Source organism: Crocodylus porosus, unplaced genomic scaffold (genome assembly GCF_001723895.1).
Source record: "Crocodylus porosus isolate Cpor-Errol unplaced genomic scaffold, CroPor_comp1, whole genome shotgun sequence".
NCBI classification, from domain to species: domain Eukaryota; kingdom Metazoa; phylum Chordata; order Crocodylia; family Crocodylidae; genus Crocodylus; species Crocodylus porosus.
In genome coordinates, this window is record NW_017728910.1 from 44,580,679 (window position 1) to 44,592,723 (window position 12,045).

The 12,045-nt window shown below is 44.9% G+C and overlaps 1 protein-coding gene across 1 annotated transcript in view; it reads right to left on the reverse strand.

The window, feature by feature from the left end:
- Positions 1-2,575: 2,575 nt before the first annotated feature.
- The window catches only part of TBCCD1 (TBCC domain containing 1), a 15,410-nt gene continuing 5,940 nt past the window's right edge, over positions 2,576-12,045 (reverse strand). Inside the window, exons 3-7 of the mRNA XM_019533101.1 lie at positions 7,929-8,295; positions 6,227-6,413; positions 5,562-6,059; positions 3,726-3,877; positions 2,576-3,174 (exon numbers count right to left, since the gene is read on the reverse strand). Of these exons, the coding sequence (XP_019388646.1) occupies positions 3,748-3,877; positions 5,562-6,059; positions 6,227-6,413; positions 7,929-8,295 (1,182 nt within the window). The 3' untranslated portion in view covers positions 2,576-3,174; positions 3,726-3,747. The remainder of the gene's footprint in view (positions 3,175-3,725; positions 3,878-5,561; positions 6,060-6,226; positions 6,414-7,928; positions 8,296-12,045) is intronic.

A 12,045-nucleotide genomic window follows, 5' to 3' on the forward strand; every position in this document is an offset into this window, starting at 1 on the left:
ATCTCCCCTGCTGGCCCCTTGTGGACATGTGCCGGAATAATTCTCTCAAAAAGCTTACCCAGGATCGAGGTAAAACTAACTGGCCTATAGTTCTCCAGTTCCTCCTGTCTCCCTTTTTTGAAGATGGGAACCACATTGGCCCTCTTCCAGTCCTCTGGCATCGTACCAGAGCACCATGAGTGCTCATAAAGCCGTGCCAGGGATCCCACAATGACCTCAGCTAATTCCCTCACTACTCTGGGGTGGAGATCGTCTGGACCAGCTGACTTGAATACATCCAGTCCCTCCTGAAGTTCCCTAACTAGTTCTTCACTAACCCTTGGCCTAGGTACGCCTCCCCTGAGGTCTAAAGGGGGCCCAGAGGGAGGGTGGCTGTTCTGGTCCCTGCTCAGGAAAATGGAGGCAAAGAAGTTGTTAAATAGGTTAGCTTTGTGACAACCAGATTTCCTAGCGTGTCTTGCAAGGGCCCGTTACCCAGTACCTTCTTTTTGCCCCCTATAAATTTAAAAAAGGACTCCTTGTTGTCCTTGATCCAGGAAGCTAGTCCCAGTCCCATCTCCGCCTTGGCCATCCTGACTGCCCCCTGCATCCCCCAGCAACCACAGTATAGTCCTCCCTGGTGATGGCCCCTCCCTTCCATTGGGTGTGCGCCTCCCTTTTAGCTAGGAGACGTTTCTGGATGCTTTGGTGAGCCATGGGGGTTTTTGCGCCCTCCTGCCCCCTTTGATCCACGTTGGGATTACTTCCCTTGAGGCTTGGAGGATCGTCTCCTTAAGGAGTGACCACTCTTCTTAGACACCTGTCTCCCCTCCCCTCCGGGACCTCAGTGCTTCCCCGACTATTGTCCTCAGCTTTTTGAAGTCCACCCTCCAGAAATCTAGGGCTGCTGCCTTGCTGCAGGCCTTTGCCACCTTGCGCTGGATGGTGAATTCCAGCAGGCGATGATCGCTGTCACCCAGGTGGTCGAACACCCGCAGCCCCCCTCACCAGGTCGTCGCCGGTGGCCAGCACCAGGTCCAACAAGGCGTCTCCCCTGGTGGGGCTGTGCACTTCGTGGGTTAGATGGAGGTCCTGCATTCTGGCTAGGAACCTACGTGAGTGGTGAGACCTGGCTGACTGCTCTTCCCAGCAGATGTCTGGAAAGTTCAGGTCTCCCACGATGACCACATCCTTTGACCTAACCACCTCCGTGAGCTGACTTAAGAATTCCTGATCTAGCTCTTCCCCTTGTTTGGGTGGTCTGTAGTAGACCCCCACCATTAAGCCTCTTTCCCCTCGACTGCCTTGTATTCTAACCCAGAGAACTTCAGAGTGCCCCTCCTCTGACTCTGTGCTACCTGATGAGGATATGTATTCCTCCTTAATGTAGAGCGCCACGCCCCCACCTTTCCTTCTTACTTGGGCCATGTCCAAATGAATGCGGCCATGCAGTATGTGGCGCCTCAGACCCACCTGTGGATAGAAGATCCACCTGCAGAAGATCCTGGGCTAAAAAAACCTATGCAAAAAAAGCAGGGCAGCAAACAAGGGTGCAGTACGCAACACCCAACACCAGAGCCTGGTGGCCCAGAGCCACATTTCACCAGCTGGCCAAGCTCCAAGTTACAGGAGCATCACAGCTGCAGCTCCCTAAGGCCCCCAGGATCTCAGGGAGGACTTCTGGGACCAGCCTCACCTGCGCCACCTGGGATAACCTGCCGCAAGCCAGAGGACACACAGCACATGAGTACCCCGGGGACAAGTAGCAGTGGCACAAGGTGCGCCACCACTTCTTGTCCCTAGCCAAACGCATCTATGCTCTTGGGGACACAGCCTTGTGGTTTAGGCAGATCTCCCCCTGGGTAAAGGGAAGGTCCTCATAAAATGAAAACTGAAGGCTAAATCCCCAGCTGGGGTAAATTACCATGGTGTCTCTGCTGACCTCAATGAAGCTGCACTAATTTGCACCTGGTGAGCTAGATTTACCCTTGTGATTCCCTTAGTCTCCTCCACGCATGCCTCTCAAATGCCCCATTCTTCCTCCACCTTGCTACATCTTTACTGCACAGGTAAACTGCTGAATACTTCAAATGCTACCCCAAAAGACACCCAGAGAATTTGATCTTGGCATTTTCCTCATGACCACTGTATTTAGATGCGTTTCATGTTTGCAATTTGGAAAATTAAACATCTCACCAGGCTGCATTTAATCAAACAGACCAAAGCTCTCCTGTTTTACCTCACCACTCTGAATTAGCCCCTAGGATGTGGATCTAAGAGGGGCTCCTAGGGAAGAACTACTTCAATAGCAGGAAACAAGGGTGGGGCCCACTCACAGTGAGGCTCAAGAGAGAAGCTAAAATATTGAGCAAAGTAAATGCTGCTCAAATCAAATTACTATCATGATATTCAGCATAATCTGAAACACGCTGACCTTTCAGAGAAGTGAGAAATCCAACTAGCTGCAGCTAAGGGAATCAGCACTTTCCCCCTAATGAAATGCTGGCCTGGTCATTCTGTCAGCTCCTGCAGTGCTCTGTGTCACTTTAAGTTCCCATTAACAGATGAAACCTTTTCCTTAAAAAACATACTTGGCTTGTCTCAGAATTCAATTTATTAAAATTTAGTGGAAAACAGCAGGAAACAAAGAGATCTAGGAGATTTCACAGAATGTCATAGTTCAACGGCTAAACTCATCTCTATATAAAAATATATGTACTGAATTTTACACACTGGGTAATCAAACATTTGTTCTGCAGTTTATAAAAACATACCAGGCTCTGCCATAAAAGTGCTCCCAAAAGTCACAATCATGGAACCAGCTTCACACCAGGAACTGCCTCCTCTACTGGATACGTTCAGGCCAAGATTGCTGAATTCTACCAGCTGCCTCCTGACTAAGGGGCTGACAGCCAAGCTCAGGCTTGCTTCTCTACCACTGTTTTGTACCAATACAGTCCTTCATTTATGTTTTTCCCTAGAAGCTGGGCTGGGTTGATGAAACAAGTTTTTCATATATCCCAAATCCTGGAAGGTGGCAACATGATGCCATGATCTTTTAACGAGGAAAAGAGAGTCCGGTTCATGCTGAAGCTGCAGGCTTTGAATTTCCTAATTCATTGGCAACAAAATAGCCTGGCCCCAAAGCAGTCACTAGGAACTGACTGTGGTTTGTCATCATCTGTCTTCAGAACTCTGTAACAAAGTAGAGAAGCAAGGTTTACTCCCTAAACACAGTCTCCAGAGATTTGATCACTTCCCCTACATGAGGTCCACAGCTTTGCAGGAGAAAAAGGCAATGTGAAGATCAAGAGCAGTGGGAATTTAGAAAATCATTCATTATGGTTTAAAATGTACTGTGATGATAGGTTATGCACAAGTGCCTGCATGTGCTACATCACCACTTTGGGGAACAGATTAAGTAGAAATTATGTGAAGCATCAAAAAAAACCTCCCTGCCGAAAGGTTCTAGTGAGTAGATGAGAATGTGAGTAAGTAACATCAGCAGACCTGTAGGCTCTTCTGCAGAGGAGCTAGGGTGTACAAGACAGCAGAGGGCCATTCAGAGGTTTTGGCTCCAAACTTAAGCTTGATCTGATGTTGTTGGGAGCAGCCCCATAGAACAATTTCACATTCTTGATTCACACCTGGATAGGGCCCCCTCCGCACCCCACAGCTGCTGTATATAGAAGAGGATGGGAAATTTTCCTACGACATAACAGGAGAGAAATGGCCCCCATACTCACCCTTCTGTTAGTGAAGACAATCCTACCCCGCTGCCTGCTTTGAGCCTGCTGCAGGAGGCACAAGGCTGTCCAGTTGCTGACGAAGTCCTGTGTAAATTAGCCAGTCATAGAACTTGTTCTCCACTAGTACCTGGAACTGCTTCCTTTGACTCCTGGAACCCACCAGAATAAGAAAAATGTAGCAAATGATACACAGTTTTGCAAGCCTTTGGGCCATACTTCTAGGTCTCTCTCTTCAACGACTGAAATGAGTAGCCCTCCCCAGTGGAAAATAGTAATAAACTCATTCCTACTACAACTGACTTTGTTTGGGTTTAGGACTTGAACTACCACTGATATTAAGAGAAAGAGTTTTTATTTAGTGAATTTGATTATTTATAATGCTTCTGAAAAAGATACAGTGCTAGTGCTGACAAAAGTCATGTAAACATCCTCACACTGCTGTTACCACACCTTTGCTGTCTGGGACTGACTTCTGGCTTTGGTCTGATGTTGCAGAGAGCACAAGCAGTTATAACAGAATGCAAAAACAAACCACCTCCATAAACAAACATCTACATCACGTGGAATTTCAGTATGAACATCTCAGTCATTTTGCAATCCAGGCAGGATTTAAATATATGGTCTCCAGTGAATGGCCATTTCCATAGTTCCATCCTTACTCAACAAATACCCACTCAGGCATAAGAAATCTGGATAATCAGGACAAACAGGTGTAATAAAGAACAACAGAAGTCCTGAATCAGAAGACTCTCAAATTGTAAGGTGATTCTCTTCAATACACCCAAGTGTCTTGGAATTTGTACGGTACAAAGACTACTTAGATCAAGCAAATTATGCACAACATGGGACTCCTCAGATGATAAATAATAAAAGCACCATAAGGTGGTTTGGAAGGACTGATGGCCTGTTAGTATCATCCATCCAGTCTTGTTAGTTAAAGCTAGATTTCCAGACTGACAACTGGAAATTTAAAGAAGGCAAAGAAGCTACAGGATCTCTCCATGACCTGGCTAACATGACTCATGCACAAAACTTATCAGCAGAACCCAGAACAAAAAAGAAGCTAAATCACTTCATACTATTCTTAACATGCAAGTTTTACCCATTGTGGTGTGTATCTGAATAAGGCTATACTGCAGGTTATTGCATTATAATAGTGCCGTGCATACTTATGAGACAGAAACCAGAGAACCTCAGAACTGCCACTAACTAAAGAGCTTTGCTACTTTTCAGCTCTTTTTAGCATCAAGAGAAGGCATTTTAACTTCTTCAGACTTTTATAATGAGTGCTGGAAGAACAAATGTGTATATCAAAATGTAAAAAGGCTAGACGTAAGTGGTAGATAGAGGTCTAGAGGTTTAGCCAGAGCCTTGATTGTGTTGGTGCTTTTTAGTTCGACAGCTGCATACTTTTCAGTTTGAACAATCCCTTTTGCATCCAAGAGATTCATATACTTAATAAACTGAAGGCTGCAGTGGGTGATGGTGTTGTTTTGCTTTGTTTCATAATATTTATGCGAGCTTTTGGCAAGTGGAGAAAAATCTCTACAATCCAGGCAGATTTATTTAGAAAAAAATTATATGCATTTTGAAACTCCTGTTGCCTGCTTCTTCCCCTCCCCAAGTATATGTAAAGGCAGCAGGAGTCGCAGTACTAAAAAGCAAAATCCCAAGACTCGAAGCTCCTAACACACTAGCATTCTAACATGCACAAAAGACTTTCTTAAGAGGGCATTTTTGTTCAACGCTGCCAAATGAAACGAATTTCTACATGCATGGACAAGCTGAGCCTCAAACACACGTTTCTCCTTCCTGGAAGAAGCCAATACTTACTTGGTCAGTCCAGCCTCTTTCACAGTTTTCTGCCAAACCTGAATCTTCTGCTCTCGTTGTCTCAGTGCCTTCTGATAAGCGTATGGAAGCCCTCCAGGCGTTTCTGTTGTGTCTCCCTCCATCTCGAAAGGAATAACAAAGGTGTAAAATTCGGAGGACGGTAAGAGCCGGAAGACATTTGCATCGCTGTTCTCTTTGCACACCAGCATGGGACTGTCCCAGTAGTTAGGCACTGTAGCCAGGCCTGTTCGACCCATGTGGTCCTCAAGCATTGGGTAATGGGTATGGTAAGGGGCAAAAGTTACTGCTTGGTTACCCAACAGGATGAGAGGACGTGTAGGTGTAAGGATATGAAAGGTGCAGCCAGTAGTAGATGAGATAGAGAGACAGTGGCAGACGACAATGACTTTAACATTGTCACAGCTGTGGATGTGAATGGCTGTCTGCACAGGGCCCAGAATAAAGGTGCTATTGCTGCACTTCTCGATGGTCACAGACCTGAAGGAGAGAGAGAGAGCCTATAGTGAGCTGGGATGACCATGCACAGGTTGGAGCCTATTTGCAACAGTTCTGTCTAGTGGGAAGAATAAAAGAATTTTGCTAGTTCTGGGTGCCAGCAGAGGTACCCAGAACTTTTCACTGCATCCCAGGTGAATCAAACTCACCGTAAAGGAGACAGCAGATATATAAAAGACTCATTGCAGCGATGGATCCTTACATGAGCACCCTCCAGGGTTTCTGAGCTCTTGGCCAAAGTCTGCTTGTAGACCTGACTCATCACCACTATGCGGTAAGCCTCAGGGACCATGTGGGCATTGCAGGCAATCTTTGCTCTCTTAGTTGTTCCTTCAACTACAAGACCAGAGTTGTACAAATTAATTTTAAAAAGGCACAAAACAGACCTTCAGACATTCTTCTTACACAGGTGTGCCCATAACACTATACCATCTACCACACAGTATCTGGGAGCTACAGAATACTATTCAACCAAAAACCAACTGCACTGGTGCTTTAAATTATTTACCTCTCAACTCTCAGGAAGGTTCTTCCTGAGCACAAGGGATCTCCCTGCCACGCTGTGATTTAGACTTACAAGTCAGCAGCTTGCAGACTTCCACCAGTGCACTAAAGGGACATAGCGGACCAGATCCCATTCCACCTAATTAGGCTCTTAAGTGATTTAGGCATCTAATTTTGACCCAATTCCACCCTGCTTGTGTCCCAGAAAATTAGTAAATGCACAAGTGAGGTGTGTCTTCTTCCTATTTGCTGCTTTTAGTTACTCAGTCCAAAGGCTAACATGGTAGCATGTTACAGAAGCACATGCAATACTGTTTTTGCAAGCACTGAAGCAGGTCATTCTTAGGAATCAAAGTCCACGTAGACTTCTAATAGATGGAATAGGACGTGGCCCTATAAATCTATTCCAGAGCTTTCCAACCCACTGGAGTGCCCTTTGCAAGTGCACAGCCCTCAAAATATCCTCCCTATTAGCACAATTCTTCCATTCTTACTACCATGGAGCCTGAGGACAAAAACACTTAAACTTGCTGTCTTCCCCTAAGAAAATGTATACGCACAAGTTAAATTAAATCCCTCATCTTTGTTTTGACACCTGACTGATATTTAGCAGCATCAAAAAAAATGTTGTTAAAGCATCCCAGCTAGATCTCTGGAGAAATTGTTCAGTTTCCTTTGTCACAGACTCCCTTGCATGGCCTTGGTTAATCACTTAACCTACCCTGTGCCTCAAACTACATCTTTAAAAAAGGATAGTAACACTGACCTACAGTGTTTGGCCTAAGGGTGTTTGAGGATCAATTCTTCATGAATGTGGTCTCAATCACTGGAATAAGTACCTGGAAAATCAACCCACTAATCTGTTGCTCCCCAAGCAAGAAGAGTGATACTATCAGCAGAACTGCAGGGAGAACCTTAACACATTCATTTCATGTGACCTTTAAGTTGCTGAATCAATCCTTTGCTTTCATACACATTACAATACAGTACAAAGTAATGAACTCTCCACATTTACAAAACATATCTGTAATAATATGAAAGCTTATATACTAACTAAAACCAATATAAGCTGAGCAATACTAAGAGATCAACATTGTTCAGTGATGGGAAGTCCAAACCTGGAGAATGGAGAATAAGAAATGAGGGTTTAATGGATGGAAATAATTTGGTAAGAGGGAGTGAAGTCACTTGGTGTGACCAACCCTTGGAGCTGTGAACTCCCCCTCCAGTCCTGTAAACAAAATGAAAGGAAAGTCTGCTCATGCTCAAGTGCCAGATCCCACATTAACACAGAAAAAGCCAAAAATTAATCCTAATGCCAAAAAGAAAGCCAAAACCAAGAGCTACCTTGCTGTGCCCATGCCAATTTTTTCCCAGACTTGAGGCAGGCAGACATCCCAAATGGGTTCACAGTCAGGCAGGACCTCAGCCAGCCTTCTAGCTTGGGAAAAGAGAAAGTTCTGGAGATCTTGGAATAGCCATTCTTCACATGAAAGGGCTGCCAGAGAGCAAGTTCATGCAAGGGGTGGACAGTTTTGGCTTTGTACAGAGATCCCTCTATCAGGAAGCTGAGTGCTTGAACAGCTTCAAGGGAGACAAGGCTGCTGTGGGTGGAGTGAGAGGAAGCTGTGAGCTGGTCTGGATCCAGTAGCAGTTCCAGCAAATCCGAGAGGTGGTTCAGCACAAAGGCTTGGTGGTCCAGGTCATTCCAATTCTTAGAAATCAAGAACAAAAACAAATAGCTTAAAATGGGACGAGCTCTCATACGGCTGAAACACTGTATCAACGCTACCCATTACATCCCTACTTACCTCATGTCCACAGCAGCTCTAAATGAAGAAAGAGATGCAAGCAGGATAGATTTCTGCCCCCACATCCCACAACTATTGCAGCTAGCCAATGCTTGCTTACAGCAAACTCATCCTGCACAAACAGGAAACTACTCACCTTGCCTGTGTGGAAGAGATTTGGTATTCACTAGGGCTGTGCAAAGCTTCGGTCCCTGACTTGATCTGGCAGAGATTCAACCCAATTCAGTGGCTGAATCTCCAAATCAAATTGGAACCCTCCAAATCAATTTGGAGAGATTCAGACATAGACAGTTTTAAATGTTTTTTCTACATACCTCTAGGTAGCAGGTGGTTTGTGAATGCTGCAATGCTGGGACACGAAGTGTCCCACAGAAGTGTAGGGGGCTCTCCAGTGCACTCTGTAACAGACCCGGAAGTGGACCAGAGGCACTTTTGGTTCACTTCTGGGTCAACAGTCACTGAGCCAGGTAGGCATGGGGAGGCCCCTCAGCCCACTCCCTGGAAGAGGACTGAGAGTACTTCCAGCCTGCTTCCAGGTTCGCTGCTGAGCACATGGAGGGCCCCCCTGCACTCCTGTGGGATGCTCCATCCACCCCAGCATCGCAGAGTTCTCAGGCCGCACTGGTACCTTGACGTATGTAAAAAAAAATTCTGATTCTCCAAATCAGCATCGAATTTTCAGACTCGGATTTGGCCGAATCAAATCAGGCACAGTAATCCGAATCAAATCACTGTCCTTGATTCAGACCGAATCTGAATCCAAATCAAATTCACACCCCTAGCGTTCACGCCAGAGACGCATTTCACTGTATTGGTCAGAGGGGAGAGGGAAATGGATCCCTATTCAATGTCTGAAATACAAATGGGCATATTGCTGTTGGAAGGAAATCAATGAACACTTGACAATCCAGGCCCACAAGTTTATTGTATCTGAATATTTAGAACAGATACAATAAGGTACTGACTCCAAAGGGATTGCATGAGTAGCCTGTGATGCAGTCCTGATGAGGAAAAGCTCATCTCCAAAAGGCTTAACTCATAGTTCCAGCACTGAATGTCTCCATATCAAGAAAAAGGGAACATTAGAATTTACGGCAGCCACAGACAATTATTCTAACTTATACAAGCTTACCTGGAACAGGCTTAATCCAACTACAAATAGGCATTAAACATACCTGCAATGACCATTCTAAATATTACTTATAATTGGGGCACTTCAGTTGCTCACAAAAAGGCTAACACCAACAAACATAGCCCCTGACCACAAAGGTAACCCAAACAGACATGATGGCACCCTACTTTGAACACCTTCAAGAGAAAATTGGATATTTATCTTGCTGGGATCCTATGATCCCTGCTGACTTCCTGCCCCTGGGGCAGGGGGCTGGACTTGAAGATCTTCCGAGGTCCCTTCCAGACCTAATGTCTATGAAATCTATGAAATAAAAACCTTGTGCATGCAATGAGTGGGGTAACTACACTGCAGCAATGACCACAGAGGGTGGCACTGTCAAAGGCACACACCATCTGCAACTATGTGGCAAAGGGATGTGGGACAGTAAATGATCACTACACACAAGATGACTTTATTTCAAAATAGCTCACAAGCAGGGAACAATTGGTGGGGAATGCAGCAGTGGATGGCAATTTGTGCAGCGGCGACCACAAGATGTTTGAATTCAGGTTCATGAGGAAAGGAAGAATGGAGAGCAGCAAGGTAAGGACTCTAGATTTCAGAAAACGAGACTTGGATTCACTCAGGGAACTGATGGGCAGGATCCCCTAAGGGGCTGGTCTGAGAGACAAAGGAGCCCAGGAGAGCTGGCCGTACTATAAAGAAACTTTACTGAGGGCACAAGAATGAAGCATCTCAAAGCACAGAAAGACTAGATAGTATGGCAAAAGACCAGCTTGGCTTAACAGGGAACTCTTCAGTGAGCTAAATCACAAAAAGGAAGCTTATAAGAAGTGGAAACTAGGACAAACAACTATTGGAGAAGAGTATTGCTCAGGCATGCAGGGATGAAGTCAGGAAGGCCAAAGCACAACTGGAGATGCAGCCAGCAAGGGACAAGCAGGGTAAAAAGGGTTTCTACAAGTATGTTGGTAACAAAAGGAGGATCAGGGAAAGTGTGTGATGACTCTGAAACTCATGCTAACCTGGGGCCTACTCACAAAAGGTAAAATGCAAAATACTGATGCTAACTACATAAAGCAAAAGGACGCGAGTTCACAGGTAGGCCATCTGAGAAAAAATAATGAGGTATCCCTTGCAGCTTATCTCACTATATTCATTATGATTTCAAGCAGGCTCCTAGCTGTCTAGTATGTAACCATGTGAAATGTTTATCCTTGATTAATTAGTACGATAAATATTTCTCTTGCAATTAACCCATGTTATGTACAGGAATAGTCATTTTCCATATATAATAGATGTCCCTCTCCTGATATAGTTCTGTTTTGTCCAGTGATTCCCTTGATTTTCCAAAGACACTCCCCAAAACTCCCTTGCATTTTTCCTGATTGTTAATCAATTTCTCGATATGTTTTAAACTTCATAGAAATGGATAACCCCTTGTCACTGAGGAAGGTAATTCATTCAAATTGGAATTTTCTGGTAACCAATAATAAGCAGTTTGATTAACAGGATTTTCCTGTCAAACACTGCTTGGAACTCTCTCTTGATTTACACAACTTCAAGAATGGTTTCAAGAAGCTGAACTAAGGGTATAAAACAAAGTGGAACAGCTAACAGGGCACACCTCAGGAATGAAAGATCTCTCTGACAAGAAGTGCTGCTATGCCCCTGCTACCTCAAGAAGCTGGAAGAAACAGACCATCTCTCTTGTCACCTGTTTAGTGAGAAATCATCACCTTATAGCTAATTACTGGACTGCTTTGGCTTGGGCTCATTTGACTTTGAAAACTTGCAGTAAATAAAGCCTTTCTGTCACTCGTTGAACGAGGTGTCGCGTCACTCCCTTAGTCTGGTCCAGAATTTTATTTGCTAACAGTTAACAGGCTAGCCCAGAATTTTATTTGTTAACCAGCTTTGAAAACAGTTAACCAGCTTTTATTTGTTAACAGTGTAGATCCCTTGCTGAATAAGGGATGCAACCTAGTAACAGAGGATGCATAAAAGGCTGAAGTGCTCAGTGCCTGTCTTCACAGACAAGGTCAGCTCCCAGGTTACTGCACCAGGCAGCACAGTTTGGAGAAGCTGACAGTGATGAAAGAGCATACTGGGGACTATTTAGAAAAGCTGGACATGTACAAGTCTATGGGGCCAGGTGTGATACAACCAAGGGCCTGAGGGACTCTCTCTTTAAGAAAGTGAAGGAGGATCTAAGGAACTACAGACCAGTCAGCCTCACCTCAGTCCCTGGAAAAATCATGGAGCAGATCCTCAAGGAATCCATTTCTAAGCACTTGAAGAAGAAAGCAATTAGGAACAGTCAGCACATATTCACAAAGGGCAAGTCATGCCTGACCAACTTGATTGCCTTCTATAAGACGACTGGCTCTGTGGATAGAGAAACCAGTGGATGTTTCATAGTTTTTAGGGTCAGAAGGGACCTGAGCAGATCATCTAGTCCGACCCCCTGCCATGGCAGGAAAGATCACTGGGGTCAAATGACCCCAGCAAGATGTTC